Raw genomic sequence first — 19,073 nt, 5'->3', positions numbered from 1 at the left:
TATATTTGTGATTAACTGCACTTAGGAAACATAGAGACATATCAGCAGTTTTGCCAGTGTCTGATTCCTGAGGCTTCCACTTAGTCCACGGCCCCACTATCAGTATTTGGTCAGTATTCGGTCAGTATTTTTTCTCAGGAGTGGGAGCCAAAACCAGGAGTGGGTGATAAATGCAGAATTGGTGACGTGTTTCCATTATACCTTTTCTCTGATTGTTCCTCACCTGGTTTTGGTTCCCACTCCCTAAAAAAAATACTGACCGAATACTGACCAAATACTGATAGTGGGGCCATGGCGTTAAAGGAAGGTCCAGAAGCGCTGAGCTAAGAACCGATCTCCTTGGAAGCTGAAGAATAGCAGAAAGTCTATGAGCCCATCTTTGGTGTCAGGAGAGCAGGGCTTGGCTGACCGCTTCTGCTGCTTTACCTGTTTAGCGATCCCCACAGATCAAAACGGTTTTCTAAAAGTGCAGTTACACTTTAGATATGTCAAGAACAAAGAGCTCAATCTGCTACGGAAGGTTTCACTGTTCTTCTGCTTTCACCATTGACAGGAATACATAAAGTGGGACCTTTATCAACTATCAACTGAAAAGCTGTAAGTGCTTCTCTGAGCACCATGTAGGGTTTCATTAAAAATGTTAGACTGTTTGCTTTCTACTGCCTCTATGTATCACAATACACTGCAGACTGCAGAATAAGTTATCAGTGAAATGTTCAGTGAGTTTGCCTGATTGTAGGTAGGGTCTGTTACGGCTCATGCAGACATCAGTGCAAATCGTTCCCAACACAGAGCGCTAATGCACGGACTGGCTGCGGGTCTCCTGACCACAGGATGACGGCTTCATGTATTTCTATGAAGCTGTCACGCTTGGATCGGGAGATCCGTTTCATCCAGATAAGTCCATGCATCGTGGTCCGAGATCAGACCGAAATCCACCGACGTCTGCATGAGCCCTAACCCTTATTTTTCTTCTGCTCTTCAGCTATACTGAGGTATGACCAAATCAAAGTTCAACTTTTAAAGTCCCCACATTACAAAGGTGTTGGCTGAACGATTGCTCGGTTGACAATTATCTCTCCCAACTTCCCCATACACAGGAACTCTCCGCTCGGTCAAGCCCTCCTTTGTTCTCTATGAGGGAGCTGCAGCCAGGCAGTGGATTATCTCCAGTCAGGAGACCCCCCCCAATACACTTTAGATTGTCTGCTGAACCCGCCAATATTGGCCGGTTTGGTTGGCTGTAGTCTAATGTGTATAGAGCCTTTAACTGTTTATAAATAAACTTAGCAGATTGCTCAGAAGAAGAAAGTTAAGGGTTATAATAAAAACCATCAGTAGAGCTCACCGACGGCTTAACTTTTAATGAATTCTGCAGTCTGTTAAGTACTGTGATACTGAAGGGCTGTAGAAAGTAAATAGTCACAATTGTTTCAATTAATGGAATCTGTCACCCCCTGGGACCTATAAGACCTCTAATATGGGCATAGAGGTGATAGAAATGTGAATCTATACTTAACTGTATGGCCCATAGCAGAGGTCTGCTTGCTTTGAAATACATTTTTATTAAATTAGTTTTGACAAGCTTTGCGTCCGGGGGACGTGAAGAAATCCCCGCATATTAACTTAATTTCCATATCCCCCCCCCCCTGCACGTCACAGTTTGCCTTGTACGGAAAGCGCAGTAATCCCTGCCGTCAGTGTAGCCTTGTGGAGAAGGGAACTTGTGCGCAGGCGCCAGGAAGGCAGAGTGACTCACCGGCGCCTGCACACAAGTTACCTGTTCCACAAGGCTACACTGACGGCAGGGAGAAGAGCGCCGTCTGTACAGAGGAAACAGCGCAGGTGCGGGATCGGCCGGGAACTGCACGTCACAGGGCCCTGTGCGCACGACACGAAGCTTGTCAAAACTAATTTAATAAAAAGGTATTTCAAAGCAAGAAGACCTCTAATATGGGCCATACAGGTATGTATAGATTCACATTTCTATTACCTGTATGCCCATATTAGGGGTCTGATAGGTCCCAAGGGGATGACAGATTCCCTTTAAAAGGGGTTTTCCCACGAACAAAAAATTATTTTAATCAATAGATCTTGGAATAATAATAATTTCCACAATTGGATGTGTTTAAATAAAATTCCTGTGCTGAGATAATCTTATAAATGTGCCCCTGCTGTGTCCTGTGTAATGGTTGTGTCTGACTGTACAGGGAAATGGTCTGATCATACCACATCTCCTGGGCAGAGGAGGACACAAAAGACAATACAGACATTACAGCATGGGATCGCAGATGATACTTTTTGTGAGGTAAAACATTTCACTAACTATTTTTAAGCAATGCTTTACTTCAAAGAAAGTATCATCTGTGATCCCGTGCTGTAATGTCTGTATTCTCTCTTTTGCTTCTTCCCCTGCCCAGGAGTTGTGGTATGACCAGACCATTTCCCTGCATGGTCAGACACAGCCATTACACAGTACATAGCAGGGAACAGGAACATTTTATTTAAACACATCCAATTGTGGAAATTATTATTTTTCCAAGATCTATTAATTAAAATGAACTTTTGTTCGTGGGAAAATCCCTTTAAACCATGCTGCAAAAATGCTATTGCAAAAGTGAGCTGAGGCTTAAGTAAAAAAGGTGATTTATCCACAAAGTGTATATATAGCCTTTAGCTGGCCGTACACCCTAAATACTCCCATACTCAGCATTATCAACTTCCCAAAAGATACCCTTCAAACAGTTCTTAAGATTTCATCTTCAAAGCTCCATAAGACACAGACGTCTCCCTAAGGAGTACTGAACCAAAATGGCTAATGCATTCATGTACTCTTTGGTAAGCCAAATGTGAAAAAAAGACCTTTCCTGAGAGAAGTCTGTCTATACATATGGTACAGTGTAAAACAAGATTTCCATTAAGCACCCATTGCATAAAATATATAAAAAAGATGTTACTCTGATGTAAAAAATAAAACGTATTGAAGACGTCATGTTCTGCACTGTCCAGCAGTTTAATAAAGCTGAATACAGTCTTTGCTGTATCAATACCATGGTAATTCTTCATACACCTTAGAAATAGTATTCCAATACACGTTAGAAATCAGCATAGTTATTATCCATTATGCTAGCGCTTCAGATGTAGAGACCATATCACCAGCATTTCAGCAGACTATCTATGCTGCAGGCAGCACATTGTGAACTTGAATCCGCGGTGATTGCAGGAAAATGCTTTACGTGAGATTTATTAACCTTGGATTCGTTTTTTGGTTGTAAAACATGCAAATTTTTTTTGCACATCTGTTTTGCACAAAAAATTGCTCCCTTTTTCCATTCAATGATGCTTGGCACTTTTCAGAAAAAGTGGGTGCTGCATAATGGAAAAAGAGCGGCCATTCACTTTCGAACCAATTTAATATAATTTGCGCCAGAATCTGAATTTCTATTGAGGCGCCTGCTCACAGCTCACTCTGGACTAATATAGCAGAGGAACAGACCGGTGAACAAGCAGAAGCCAGGGGTGAGCCAAGCAGAAGCAAGGGGTGAGCCAAGCAGAAGCAAGGGGTGAGCCAAGCAGAAGCCAGGGGTGAGCCAAGCAGAAGCCAGGCGTGAGCCATCCAGGGGACATAGGAGAGACCAATCAATCAACTCAAGAAAGGGGGAATCCTCCTACTGAAGACTTCTCCTTGTGTCTTGCTCTATTTAAATCTATTTATTCTCTAAAATGCCACAGTCTTAGGGTATGTTCACACTAGACATTTTTTCAGCATTTTTTTCTGCAGCAAAACCTCAGCAGTAAGGTTTGTGCCTCAAAAAATAAGATTTTGCTTGTTTTTTGCTTCATTTTTGCTGTATTTTTGTCACTGTCCATTTGTCTCTTCATGCATGGTGATAAAGTTTAGTAACAAAAAAAAATTACCTATTCAACTTCATGAGGTTTTGGCACAAAAAAAGCTGCAAAACCTGATACCTCCGTTTCTTGCAGCGTTTTTTAACCACCCATTACTTTCAATGGGTGAAAAATGCTGAAATAACGCAAAAAAAAATGCTGAAAAAAGTGGCATGCTATATTGTGCAAAGATACATGCAAAGCACAAAATACTGATAACACAAAAACCAATGTGTATGCATGAGATTTCTGAAATCTCATAGACTTTGCTGGTACTGTAAAACACAACTGAAAATTTGCATAAAGAAACGCTGAAAAAACGCATAGTGTGAACATGACCTTATACATTAAAACATATTTTATTGTAATGTATGAGCCGATCAGTATTTTATGTTGCCTGTAGTTAGGCCACAATTCCTTACAATGGACAAGTGACATCAATGTCACATGACCCAAAAAGAATAGCAGAACAGACTTCGCAAGAACGGTGCCTGTGTGGGAGGTGAGTATACATTGTTTTTTATTTTAAATGAAACTGAAGTTGTTAAAAGGAATCTGTCTGTATGTTTTTGATATGTATTCTGAGGACATCATGACATAAGGGCTGAGACACTGTTTTCAGTGATGTGTCACTTATTAGGCAGTGTGCTGTTGTTTCAATACTACCAGTGTTTTATCAGCAGGAGATTATCACTGCTGGACTAGCTGCCTAGTGTCTTCTGGTCTGACCACGCCCCCAGCACTGATTAGCAGCTTACTGTCAATAGACAATGTACACAGAAAGCTATGGTGTGGGCGGGGCTAGCTTTCTCAGCTCTGCTACATCTAACAACTTGGATTGTATCACAACTGCTGCATCCAGTAAACTAAGTGATACATCGTTGGAATCAGGGTCTCTTTCTCTGTTACGATGCTCTCAGATGAGGTGGCAGATTCCCTTTAAAATGGATCTGTCACCAGATTTCATGATATAAACTGCATACATTATTAAATAGTTTTAACAGACCTGATGAAGCCTACGCGTCTAATTTGAAAATCCATGTCAAACAGACTGTATAATCCTGATATTAAAATGAGCATTTTCTGAGTCAAACAAATAAACACTTCTTTTAATATCAGTGGGATAAGCCTTAAAAATGACTGTACAGCCTTTCTTATGTGGATTTTATAGATATAAACACCAGTCTCATCAGGTCTAGAAGATCTGCAGTTTATATAATGAAATCTGGTGACAGATCCTCTGTAGGATGCCAGACATGTTCTGTATATGTCCAGTACTGGGCTCTCCAGATTTCTAATGTAGATATATTCGGCACTAATATACTCCTGGAGGATTTCTACCAGTCTGGCCATAAAATGAGCTGTGATTGCTTGTACATAATTAGATCAGACTCTATTTTCTTGGCATGTTTCTATATACATAGACGTGCAATTAGCTTGTCCTCTGCATACATCAGCATGTATATAAATCAGTATGGAGTAAGGCGGAAGATATTACCCGTGTGACAGTGACTCGCCGGAGACAGATGGGAGTCTTCAAGGTTATGGCAGTAATATTGATAAATTAATCAGGTACCTGCCTGTAGCATAGAAAACCCACAATAGCTGCAATACGACATTGTGTACATGGTAGCCTACCTTCTAATTTCAGTACAAATATCAATCAGACTTAGTGTTTCTAATGCCCGAAAGCACATAAGGACAGTAATACAGTGAAAGCATTAATGCCATTGCAAACAAAGCTCCCATAACAGATCCATATTTTTCTACAATAATCCATACTCCAAAGAAACATTGGGAAAAAGAAATACACATACGAGCGTATGAAAAAGTATATACTCATTAGAAGACCACCTCAGAGTTCCAATGGAAATCTAACCTTGGCTAACTATGCTATCTACGAACCCAAACTCACACAATCCTTCAGCTGGGATTTTTCTTTCTCCACCTCGTGCTGTATATCAATGACTCTCCGCTTTGTTTCACAGTATGCGTGCAAAGCTTATCTTGTAGGCTTCCGTAGGGCCCACCGAACTTTCTGCAAGTCCCACACCCTGCAACATAATGTGGAGCTTGGTCCGAATCAGCAGACAAATTCACTGTAAAGAGACAAGGAAAAGTAAAGTGAGAAAAACAATAATATAGGTTAAGATATTCACTCTGGCCATGCTACTCACTTGTATCAGATCTGGAAACAGCTAATTTGGTAGAGGCAAGCTGTGGCCAGATAATGGTTGCCCTTGCAGCATAACTTTCCTGTGCATAGTATCACTTTAGGTCAGCTGCAGAAATGTGGTCACCCTATTCCCCGCACCCCTAGGTGACCGGGTGTCACTGTGCAGGGAAAAAAGTGAAGAGGATTCAGCACTACAACAGCACAGTGCTGCTGTAATACTCATGATCATAGAGGTCCAAGAGGTTGAACCACCATTGATCATAAAGTGATTGAATATCCTAGCATTAAGTCATTTTATTAGATGGAGCAACCCTTTGGGAAAAAATGGGTCATAAACTTCAATGAAGATTTGTAGACCTTTAGTTTAATGATCTCTGATGGAGCCCCTTTCATTACTCTCAGGAGTCCCATCACTGCAGTGCTTCTACAAATTTCTTCTAGTACACAACTCTATACTCTGCAATCCGTTAGTCTGAAGAAGGTCTGAGATATCAAACTGAAAAGTCACCCTGATGAAGCATCTGTGAAACGCGCGTCAGGTGCATGGTGGGTGAGTCATTGCACTGCTTGTATTCACCTTCAAGTATTTGTGGAATGCATTGTTCATCAGGGTGATCTTACTTGGTCCACAGTGACCGCTATCACTTACTTATATTTGTTTCCCTGTATTCATTAATATTTTTGCTAATGTTCTTTGATTTGATAATATATGCATTTTTATTTGTGGCTCCCTAGCCTTACATTGCATCCTATAAATTCCAGAATTTGGTATTTATATGTATACATTCTATTTTTTGGGCTCACCTACCATTTCTTTCATGTGTCTGTGTATTCTGGTATTTTTTATCTTTTATTGATTTTTTATTCATTCTTTCACATATACTTTTTAATGAGACCTAAATAAAATTCATATGTTTTATTGAGTGTTTCACTGTTTTCTGCTCTTATTTTCCTTGGTTTATTATTATCTAATAAGTGCAGTGAGATTACCTATTTTTGACCTTGCACCACAGCTCTTTCGGTTTCCTCTGCTCTCGGATTAAGTGGCAAAAAACAGGTGACAAATTCCCTTTAAAATTGGTGACTGTGTTTTTAGCACTGACTCCAAATGTTTCTTTACTAACAAAATAAATAATTGTAATAGTATCAATTCACTCCCATGTAGGATTGTAATTTTATGTGTATGCCCTTTAGAAAGAAAAGTGGTAATGGCTCTCACAGAAGAATAACTTCTCAAAAATGTTTTACCCTTCTCCCTCACAAAACTAATCCACATGAATGAGTCCTTACCAATGGCGGACACAGACAGAATAGGGCCCCTATGCAAGAACAATATATGGGCCCTTTGTTGTCCAATAGTTCATCATAGTGCACAACTTCTCCTGCTTTGGAGGTAGAAGTGGCCCCCTTACCTCTTGGCTCCCTTGGTGCACAGGTTGCACCCACCAATGATGTGTCCTTACTGTACACCTTCCCTATATTACAGTCCTAATATACTTACTATATTGTATTAGAATTCTAAACATTTGTATTTTAGGTCTCTTAATCATAATATACAAACATTAAATAATATAAAGGATCCATGAATACAAATTTGGCTAGAAATACAGTTATGACTGATTCTCCTAGTCTCAGGGTGCTGGTAGAGGTGCGTCAAATTATCATGCCATGTATAACAATGAGTGCATCTAATAAAGGGAATCTGTCAGTAGGATCAACCCTCCTAAGCCGTCTATAAGGGCATGTAGATGATAGGAAGCTGAATAACATGATACCTTGTTATCTGCGATCTGATGTCTTATTCCAGAGAATTCCGTGTTTTTCTTATATGTAAGTGAGATGTTTAGGGCTATGGGATGTACATAGATCTGAATGAGAATCTGCCTCCAGAGCTTAATTTAAATAAAATGCGCCATTATCAGTGTGATGTGTAATGGCTGCTCTCTGATTTCCTAAACTCACTGCTGAGCTGTGTGTGATTATACCTGACACAAGACAGCAGTAAATGGAACTGTAGATATGGGATTAGTGTTACACTATTAACCTGCAGATATGGGGTTAGTATTACACTATTAACCTGCAGATATGGGGTTAATGTTACACTATTAACCTGCAGATATGGGATTAGCGTTCTGAGAGCCCGGATACTGCAAGGAAATGAACTTTATTCCTCCAGGCAACCTCCGACTTCCAGTCACATAGGTGCGGCCGGCATGACTTCAGTCACCGTTTAGTACACAGTGAGCGTCGGCTTAACCACACTCCAACATTGACTGAGAGTCAGCTGTTAGTCAGTGCCAGGGTGTGGTTCTACTGTGTTAGGCCTCTTTCAGACGTCCGGATATTTCTGGTACTGGAAAAAACAGTACCGGAGATATCCATGTCCGTGTGTATGATACGTGTGGCATACATGTGGCAACCGCGTGCCGCCCGTGTGCCACATCAGGATCACACATACCGGCGCCTGGGAATCAGCAGTACAGTTCGCACTGTACGCTGCCCTCATCATTGTCCCCTGCTTGCACTGCGATCAGCGCTAGCAAGGGACAATGATGAGAGTAGCATTCTGCTCTCGCTGTGTCCTGGTGTAAAAATAAGAATAAAATAAAAAAAAATCCTTATACTCACCTTTCCGAAGATGTCCCCGCTGTAATCCATCTGACTGCTCACGCAGAGGAGCCGGGGAGAATGGCTCGCTGCAGTGAGCAGTGTCCTGTCACTCACTGAGCTCAGCATAAAGCAGGAATGGCTCATTCTCCCCGGCACCTCTGTGTGAGCAGTCAGATGGATTACAGCAGAGACATCTTCGGACAGGTGAGTATAAGGATTTTTTTATTTTATTCTTATTTTTACACCAGAACACAGCGGGAGCAGAAGACAACTCTCATCATTGTCCCTTGCTGGCGCTGATAACAGCACAGGCAGGGGACAATGATGAGTGATTCCTTCAGCACCCGGCGCTTGAGAACAGCGCTAACTGTACCACAGATTTCCAGGCGCTGGTAAGTGTCACACTGATGACACACGGATGTCACCACACGTACCAGACACACTCACGTGTGAAAGAGCCCTTAGTTACATGTCTCACACTGGTAAGGTCCCCTTTTATTTTAGATTAAAATCTGGAGGCAGATTCTTAGGAAGATCTATGTCCAGTCCAGAGATCTTATCAGCTCATTTACATATTAAGAAAAACCTGGACTTCCCTTGCAGCCATATAAACACAAAGATATCATACAGGGAACCTTTCACAAGTGTAGTATAATGCTGTCCTACCTGTCAGCAGCTTGTAATAAAGCAGGAGGACCAGAGTAGTTTACAGTCTTTTCCTGCTACATCTTTCATTTTTTCTTATCATATGCGCTGGTAAAGCTCTCAGTGTATGCGATAAGGGGTTCATAAACTATTTGGCCTCTATCTGGCGGTATACATCAGGGTTTCCATCATTGTGGTAGATGGAAAAATCATTTTGGGCAAAAAGGGATTAAAGCATATGTACACTTTTTTTCTATTATGTGACAAGGCCTGAAATGCCCTGCTGATTGGTGGGGTGCAAGTAATGAAACCTGCATTGATTGCTCAAAACACTTGCCACATGTGAGGTGCTCAGGGCGCAGGAGCGTTTGTGGCTGTGTACATGCTCAATACAAAGTCTAGGAGTCTGTACACGGATCTGGGTGTGCACTCATGCAGAATTTCTGCGTCCTAAGCAGCTCACATGTTAAAAGAGTGATTGATTGGGGTCTCAAAATCCAGACCCCTATCAATCTACAGGGCTTTTCAGGCTATGTCACGTATTAAAAATTAATAAAAGTTTAAGCACTCTTGTAAGCTTACTAAAGGCTTGTACACCAATCAGCAGGCATAATATACCTATGGTTGACAGATGCCACAGTATGGCATAGGTCAAGGCCTTTAAATATATACGCCAGGATTTCTCCTAGTATATGTATGCAAAGGCGGAAAAAATGGAGTGTGTCGCAAGAAAAGATTAAGTCATTTTATTCTTTTACATCCCTGCATGTTCTGCGCTTAGGTGTCTGGTTCTGCACATTGATTGGCAGCAGTGTCTGTGTACACACTTATATAGGGTACCAGTCATTGAAGGAACCACCCACTGGACTCATAAGCCCAGAATGGAAATTGAAATGCAAAAAAGAAATGTGAAGTCATTTTACCTGTGCGTTCATCTGTGCTCCACAACAAAGCGCATGGTGGTGCCATCAAAGGATGGTGGAGCCACAATCCTCGGCCCAGGTTGGGATAACATACTGATGACCTGCTTGCCATCTGGGCAGCCTAAGGATCCTCTTCTGATACTAGTGGCTTGTGCTATTGAGGGATTGGCAGTAGCAGAGCCTGTGGCTAAATAGTAAGGGCTATCAGCCATACCCATATCCCCGGGATGGGGTCCGTCCACTACTGGCATTTCATAGGAGTGTTCACTGACTGGAGTGGAGAGTTGTGTCTGCAGGTGGTTTGGGGGAAGAATAGTTGGAGCAGTGGGTAAAAACCCAGGATAAAACATATAAGCAGGTCCATATGCACCAGGGCTTAGGGCTAATTGTGGCATAGGGAGAGGCACTGGAGTAACAGGCGGTGGTGGCACAGAAACATCCACATACTGTCCAGTTTCTGGGTCAAAAAGCCTCCTTTTCATTGGCTGCACGGGAGTCTCCACTAGATAATACTGTCCGGTAGCCAGGTCTACCAACATCTTTCTCTGGGTCTGGGGGTACATCTCAGCTGGAGTGGCTGAAGTCAAAGGGGGCGAATAATAGATAGGGCCTTGGGCACTGGGCATTGCCATGGCCATAGGTGGCAGAGGGTGATGGTAGATGGCAGCTGGTGGGACTGAGTCAGGGGTCTGAGGTTCGGAGCCTGCTGAGGTGGCTCTGGTGGGCTGCACACCCTCTTTCACCTTGCTGTTCCAGTCTCTGGGGGCTTTGATGGGGCTGGAGTCTTGTGTTTTGGTGCTGAATGGAGGGAGGGTGCAGAGGGCAGCAGGTTCCCGGGTCACATTGGTGCTGGCACTGCTGTCTTTAGTGCTGGGGGCCACTTCTTTGGCAGTGCCCGTGTTCTCCCGGGTGTTGGGCGGTGGGTCTCGGGTACTGACTGGAGGCTTCGCTTCTGCGGCTGCCTTTACCGGGATGGTGAGGTAGTTCTCAAAGTCTGCGCTGGCTTTGCGCACCAGGGAAGGCGGCTGCACTTCAGTCTTCCTGGGCTCCTCTATGGCCATGCCGGGGATCTTCAGGGTGTTGGGAGGCTGTGGTCGGGAGTTCTTGGTGTTGAGGCTGGCCTCCATGCTCTGCTGCTTGCTCCTGGCCGGGGCAGCGCTCACAGAGAACACATTGAGGTTGCTGGTCCCGGCTCTGGAGCTCGGCTTCGCCTCCGGCTGTTCCTGCTTCTTCGCTTCTGTGAACTTGGACACCTGGAAAGTCCTGGGCGGCGCCATGGTGTCCGCGGCCGGCGGGGGCTTGCTGGGGGGGCTCCTCTCCACACCTGGGTGAGAATTGCGGCGCCCCAGCGGCTCGGGCGGTTTGCTGATGATTGGCACCGATGCTTTGCGGGGGATCTCCGCCACCGGCTTGGCTTCCTCCGGCGCGTCGTGGCCGGCGATCATGGAGAGCACATGGCTGCCTTTCAGTGGCCGCGGCTCGTCTTTGCGCTTCCACTCCTTCTTATCAAACACATAGAGCTGCTCCATGGTCTTCACCGCGGCGGTGAGCTTCTCCAGAGCCACCTGGGACTGCGGGGACTTGGTCTCAGGCTTCACTTCGGGCTCCTTTGGTTTCTCCTGCTTCCACTTGGACGCTTTAGACACGATCTTCACCACCGGCATCGTGGGTGCTGTTTTATTGGGCGCAATGGTGGCCACCGGCAACCTGCCGGATGCCCGATGCACCAGGACAGTCTCTGCGGGAGATAGCCCCATCTCATTGTCTTGGGGGCTATCCTTGTCACTCTCCTCCTTGCTCTTCACAGCCTGGCAGGTGATCACAATGGGGGACAGCGAGGAGGAGATCTTAGGGACCAGCTTGGTCTTGGGGTCGCTGGCACTGTGGTCAGACATCACGCTGCCCCTGTCGTTGCCCTCACCTGTGTCCTGGCTGTAGGAGCTTTTCAGCAGCTTCCTGACGTCCCTCACCTGGTGAATGGCTCCTGCCACCTTGGATTTGGCTTCTCTTACATCTCTGACAAGGAACTGGGGCATCTTCTCCAGAACCTCAGCTCTGCAGGGGACTTGATTCCTCAGGTCTTCGGCCGCCTTGGACAGGTTGGCAGCACTGACTGCTAAATTGGGGGTCAGCAGTTTGGCAATGTTGAAAGGGCTATCTTTATTCTCTGCCGATAATCCTAGCTTGAGTTTAATCTCCTGAGGCTTGGGGGTGACCCTAGGGGTCAGCCTGCTCACTGAAGCCTCCAGGATATGGAGTTTTTCACTTTTGATTTCATTCTCGTTGCGGCTGAAGCAGGTCTGGTGGGCATAGGTAGACACCGAGTACTTGGTCGCTTGCTTCTCCACCTGCTTCTCCTTTGGGTTGTGCTGGATGCCAGGGACATACAGCCTGGACATCTTGGTGGACTGCACAGAAGAGATCTCTCCTAGCTCTGCTCTCCAATCCCTTTCTAGTGGGATCTTGATCCTTCTTGCTTTTGCTACGTTCTCCTCGATTTTCTTCTCCATCTTTTCTATCTCCTTCTCCTTCCATGACCTGAAGGCGCTGTTTTGACTGCGGAGAAAGATGCCCTTCATTGTCTCGGATGCAGTCTTCTTCATTTCACATATGGTTTCTTCTCGGTGGGTCTCAAAGGGTGACATTCGTTTATCTAAAGAAGTCGCATCTTTAGGGGTCGCTGAGAAAAACTCCCCTAGATCCTCACTGCTGACCAGGGTGAAGTCTGAGCCCGCCTCGGAGAACTTGGAGTTCTGTCTCTGTAGACCCTTTTCTTTTGCGCCCTCACTCTCTTTGGGGACAGCTTTGTGAGAGGTGTCGCTGAGCTCCCCTCTTTCCATCTTGAACTCCTGCTCCAGTTGCATTTTCTTGGAGATGATGTTCTTCAGCAGACTTGAGGCATACTTGGACTTGTGGGTGCCGTCCATGGCTTCTACTAGGGCGCTGCTGCTCTGCTTGGCCACTTCCAGGGTCGGAGCAGCACGGTCTTTTGGCAGTGTCTCTGTAACTCCATCTGTGCAAGCTGAGCCCGGAGCATGATCACTGCTGGCTAGCTTGCTGACCCGCTCACTCCCGGCAGCTTTCACATTGCTGCTACTGAAATTGAGGGTCTCTGTCAAAGTCACCACCCGGGACCCAGACTTGATGCGCTTGGAGGAGGAGGCTGGGGTTGCCCCCTTTGCCACTTCGCTGACCACCAGCTCGAAAGCCTTGGTCTCCGACTTGTTGGCTTGCACATACACCTGCTGCTCCTTGCTCGCATTCTTGCCTATTTTCTTGAGTCCAAAGTTGGAGGTAGTAGATGTGTGTTGGTGCAGGGTCTTCTCTGCTTTCTGGGAAAGGAATGACCCTCCTTTCCAGTCCAGGTAGGTGGACCAGCTGTTTATCCCTATGTTCTGGTCAGACAGAGACGTGGTGGACTCGCTGGAGCTGAAGTTGATGGCTTCGAAGTAGGGGTAGGCCAGGCTGCGGAAAGCCCTGGAGGTCAGGTTGCGCACCTCCTTGTCCGCATCGTCCAGCTCGCTGACCGCACTGGAGGCGCCGCTGGAGATGTCCGCGTGGACCCCGCTGCGGGCTTGTAGTCTTGCCGGTATGGCCACCAGCCTGTGGGCATCCGATGTCTGGGAGTAAGGGTGGCAGTGATGCTGCTGCAGTGCCTTGCTCCCAGTGGCTGTAGACAGGCAGTAGCTCATGTCTGGATCATGCTTGGCATCACTGGCAGGGGCGCTGTGGATGTTGCTAGGCTCATTTATAGCCTTGGACGCAGTCTTGATTGATAGGAGGATCTGTCCCTTGGAGCTGCCCGAGGCGGCCTCGTCCTGCTGGCTGCGGGTGCGGGTGCTGCTCCTGCTGCTGCTCGGGGAGCTCTCGCTGTCGGAGTAGGTGCTGACCAGCTCGGTGCTGCCCAGGCTGTCTGTAGGGTTGGGATCACTGGCAGTGCTCAAGTAGTAGCTGCAGTCCTCTTCATCTGTCGGGGTGCCCCCCTGGCTGTCAAATGAGGCGTATTCCAAGAAGCTGCAGGGGGCGCTGTCCACCGGCTCACTCCAAGTCGATGGTGCCAGCCCAAAGTCAGGGTAGTCGGGCTCCTGGTCAGCCTCACAGAGCTGGATTTCGTGGGTGGTGATGTAGTGCGCCTCGTCGTTGGCACAGCCCTGATGGGGCACGATAACAGGGGACGGAGAGTCGCTGGCACAGGAGGAGGAGGGGTAGGACTCAGTGCCCCCTGGGACTGGGAGCTTGCCAGGTGCTGCTTGCTGTGTAGGGCTCCAGGGGAGCTTGTGCTCTTCCTCCATGCCCTGCGCTCTGCCCACTGCGCTCAGGGTGACGGTGAGCCCGGCCGTGCCGCCGCTGGCTGCCCTCTTCTCTGGGGTGGCGGGGATCTCTACGTACCCTGCGTCCAGCTCTGCCCCCTTCTGCAGGACGTCGGTGTGCCCGCTGCCCGCCTGCTGCATGGCTGCTGCTCGTGTGCCAGGCGCCTGGCTGTCAGTCTGAATGGCACCGGCGGAGGAGTTGCAGCCCCGGCCTCTACCCACAGAAATGAAGGCAATGCAGACGGGGAATTCTTCTTTTCCTGAATGGGATTCATACGTCACCCTGAGAGCGGTTTAAGTGACATTGAGTGTGACACATGAGGGGGCTGACATGTGCTTTATGTCTGTGCCTTTGTAGTCTGCAGCATTGTCCCACCATCAGCACAGGGGGCATTTCTTTCCATCCGCCCTCTGGGCATGTTCAGCCTTCACCCTTTTTCCTATGGCAATGCTGGGGCATGTCAGAATCCCAAGTATCAACTTTCCTAGAAAATCCTGACACTGGGGGTTCATAGCTGGCAACAGGTATAGGATTCATTACAGATTTCCTATGTGAGACTGATCAAGCCCTGGTGATGGGAGGACAAAGTGCAGAGATCTCTGCTGCGACCCACCTGGCGATGAGAGATCCCAGTGATAAGCTTTATATAAATTCACACCCTCCAAAAAAAATTCTGAAAATTTCCATAAAGTGCTATTCACATGTGCGCTCCATCACTGCATACTCACTGTCAGGCTGCGTTCACGCATTGCATAGGGACAGCACACTGACCAGTGCACATCAATGGTTTAGTTCACGTGCACACAGTCCAATGGTCTGCGAGTAAATAATTGCAGCTTGCACTACATTTATCCGTATTCTGGGTCAGATTCGCCCATTATAAGTCAACGGGTGCATAAAATAAACAGGTCACATTTGGGTGACCTTCAATATATTGTGTATTTCAGGGATACATTACAATTATAATGATAGGAAACTGGATTTGACCTTTATTCAATTGTTCATGTAAAAATTCTATGCCGTATGGATGGACAAAACAGACATACAGATTTATTATGCTTATATAGCACCATCATATTCCACAGCGCTTTACAGATATTATCATCGCTGTCCCCACAATTTAAATTCCCTATCAGTATACTCACTTCCAGTGCTGGCGCCGTTGAAATGGTGTCAGCACTGGCTATCCCAGGGATCGCATGACATAATGTCACGCGATCCCTGCAGCCAATCAGGCTTCACTCTCCTCTTCTACGGACGTGATTCGCATCTGGGGGAAGTAAGAGCTTGGGGTGCTCTCTAATTTCCTCCAGATGTCTTGACTTGTCAGAAAGAGGGGAGAGTGAAGGCAATGCTGATTAGGCTGCAGGGATCTCATGGCATAATGTCACACGAGCTCTGGGAGAGCCAGTGCTGACACCCCTGGAACGTCGGTACCGGAGGTGAGTATAAGTGTTATTATTTTATTGGGGAGAAACAGGGATTGTGAAGGAGTTGTCAGAGTAGTGGACAACCCCATTAAATTACTGATGTAAAAGCATGCCACAAGTTAGTAAAGTTAGTAAAAAACAGACACACAGAAAGCAGAAGGATGATAATACAGATGAAAATCATGAGGTTTTTTTTCTGCCTGAAAATCAGAAAATGTTTTTTATGCTTGTGTGAACTTAGCTCTACCGAAAGAAGTAGCAAACTGCTCTTTTTTCCTGTAAAATGATGGCCACTATGTCGAAAACCAAACAACACCCATTATATTTAAGGGGTCTGTCAGATACCGACTGTGTCCTTCGTATGAAGGATCCGTGTTCTGCACAAATTCTGTATTTCTGTCTCCACAACGGAAACAAAAAGTGAAATTCCCAAGGGTTCAATCAGATGTCAGTTATTTTCTCGTACGAAATGAACAATCCAAGTTTCATCAGTGTTTTTGATCAGAGTTTGACAAGAGATTGTCATCAGAGTTTCATTAGTTTTCTTGGATGGGGAAAAAAAAATTCTCCAAACAGTCCATGAAAAGCTGAGTGCACATGGATGGCATCTGAGTTCTCTCTGATTTTTTTCAGAAACACTCTTGGTATTGTCATACAAATACTGAATTACTGATCAAAAATACTGATGTGTGAATGAAACCTAATAGGAAGCTCAGAGACTGCATTGAGACTTAGAAAGCAATATGGAGGAGCGGTGGGGCATCAGCAATGCAAACTAGAGATGGGAGAATCAACTTGCAGGTCTTCGGTCCATCGGCAAAGTAAGTAATCTGTGATTGCTGGACGGGAGTCCTGTGAATCTGCTTGCCTCCCGACATTCCTTCTCTTCTTTTGATTAATTGGTGTGACTAATCAAAAGGAAAATCCGGGAATGCCTGGAAGTAAAAAGATTTTTAGGGTTCCTGTCACAGATTACTGACCTGGCTGATGGACCTGAGCTTTCAAATCAATTCTCCCATCTCTACTCGTAAACTAAAAATCACCCAACTACATGATCAAATTGCCAAATTGTCTTATAAAAGCTCTGATGAGATATGAACAAAGCCTCCTACAGTAGACTCAATGGGCACAATCAATCAAGCATTTTCCCCAGTTTTAACACTAATCCCAGCCTGCTCCATCAACTTAAAGAAAAATGCTCAGAGCTTGGTAGAAAAGGGACTTGGCAAGAGCATCCGAGAAGTTCATAATAATTTATGAGATAAAACGGAAATAACTGCGACTGCACTGTATGAGAGCCTCTGGTGTGCATTTTTGGCGTGGCGCACAGCAGTTGAATAAGAGGCATATACATCCTAAGGAATACGGTAATACTTATTCCAGAACTGGTATGCAAATTGCATTCTTAATTAATAAAGCTCAGGGTTTGCATCTCTTCCAAGCAGTTTTATGGACAACTGTAGTCAGTGTTTGCAGTAACATTTGGTAAGAAAAACTCCCTGAATGGTCCAATAACTCTTACAGTAGTAGCAAAGTCGATGGGATTATGAAATTTCATTAACAAGCAGCTGAAATTCACATATTATGGCCCCCATTCATCCAGACCTGTGATTTTCTCGCCCGTCTTAATGAGGGGGCATATTGGTGTCAGATGCTCCTGATTCATGAAGTGGTACACACCTCTTCATGAATCTGGAGCATCTGACAAGTGGCGTGCACCTCCATGCCCTACACCAGAAATCTTACACGAGTCAAAATGCAACAGTTCTTCATGAATTAGATAAGCTGTGTCATCACACCCAGGGCTGCCACCAGGAATTCAGGGCCCCATAGTGGCCAAATTTTCGGGCCCCCTTGAGACTCCGCCTAGGCTCCACCCCAGCTCTGCTTCCATCCCTCAAACCTTCCACAGTCCCACCGCCCACTCTTGGAAAAACTCCACTTCTGCACCATGTCCTCACCAATCACACATTAATAGTTCCCATCGAACAACAAATCATATACATAGCCATCAGCTTTTATTTTGGCCAAAAGATTTTTTTAAGCCTGCCACCATGTCATGACAAGGTAGACTACAATACTGATCATTAATAAAAAAAACAATACTAATATTACCATCAGTTCTATGATACACAGGAGCTCTGTACATAGTATACAGTGTATAGTGTAAGTGTATATGTAGCACACTGACTCACCATTGATGTTTGTAGTTGAAGATATTCATCTTCGATTTTCTTCTTCATCCAGCGCAGACCGCCATCACTTCTTCCAGTCAGGACTTGTCTCTGCAGAAAATTTCACACAGTTATTTAGAGCACCGCTTCCAGAACCCATTCCCCAATTTTTCCCCTACTTCTACACTACGCCAGATGAAGAAAAAAAGCAACATAGTTGTCGCCCTGCACAGTAACAAGACTCCCCCCCCCCCCCCCATTGAAAACAGTATCCTCAAAAATAAAATACATAACAGCAGTAATAATATCCCTTAATTAGCCCCTACGGTAATAATGTCCCACATCTTGGCCCCTTCCTATAATAACGTCCCCATCCTGTCCCCATGTGTCTCATTCCTGGCCCCCATATGTCTCATTCCTGACCCCCAGGTGTCTCATTCCTGTCCCCATGTGTCTCATTCCTGGGCCCTATATGTTCTCCCATCCTGGTCCCAAATGTCTCCATCCTGCCCACATATGTTCTCCCATTCCGGCCCCATAGGTCTTCACCCTGCCCCATATGTTCCCTCTTCCTGGACCCATATGTCCCCATCCTGCCCCATATGTTCCCCCATCCTGGCCCCATGTGTCTTCATCCTGCCCCCATATGTTCTCCCATCCTGGTCCCATATGTCTCCATCCTGCCCCAATATGTCTTCATCCTGCCTCCATATGCTCTCCCATCCTGGCCCCATGTGTATTCTTCCTGCCCCCATATGTTCTCCCATCCTGGCCCCATGTGTCTCCATCATGCCCCCATATGTCTTCTTCCTGCCCCCTTATGTTCTCCCATTCTGCCCCCATATGTTCTTCACATGCCAGTGACATCATATGCCGGCAACGTGCTTGCTGACGTCAGCTGCCAGCCTCTGATTGG

The 19,073-nt window shown here is 45.8% G+C and overlaps 1 protein-coding gene and 1 long non-coding RNA gene across 2 annotated transcripts in view; one reads left to right on the top strand and one right to left on the bottom strand.

The window, feature by feature from the left end:
- Positions 1–2,499: 2,499 nt before the first annotated feature.
- On the bottom strand, positions 2,500–14,808 carry LOC141153579 (uncharacterized protein C4orf54-like). Its single transcript, XM_073638529.1, has 2 exons — positions 10,243–14,808; positions 2,500–5,987 (listed from the first exon to the last, which is right to left on the bottom strand). The coding sequence occupies exon 1, from the start codon at positions 14,691–14,693 to the stop codon at positions 10,251–10,253; it is 4,443 nt and encodes a 1,480-aa protein (XP_073494630.1). The 5' UTR covers positions 14,694–14,808; the 3' UTR covers positions 2,500–5,987; positions 10,243–10,250.
- LOC141153586 (uncharacterized) overlaps positions 14,079–19,073 on the top strand; it is a 104,065-nt gene continuing 99,070 nt past the window's right edge. Inside the window, exon 1 of the long non-coding RNA XR_012247323.1 lies at positions 14,079–14,447. This is a non-coding gene — a long non-coding RNA (uncharacterized lncRNA). The remainder of the gene's footprint in view (positions 14,448–19,073) is intronic.

This window comes from Phyllobates terribilis, unplaced genomic scaffold (genome assembly GCF_046119375.1).
Source record: "Phyllobates terribilis strain yellow unplaced genomic scaffold, ASM4611937v1 Scaffold_1__5_contigs__length_1240528914, whole genome shotgun sequence".
Taxonomy (NCBI): domain Eukaryota; kingdom Metazoa; phylum Chordata; class Amphibia; order Anura; family Dendrobatidae; genus Phyllobates; species Phyllobates terribilis.
This window is presented reverse-complemented; position numbering and strand designations above follow the sequence as displayed.

Excerpts from the sequence above, each read along its gene's own strand:
- LOC141153579 (XM_073638529.1), bottom strand. The coding sequence starts at position 14,693 with ATGCAGCAGGCGGGCAGCGGGCACACCGACGTCCTGCAGAAGGGGGCA.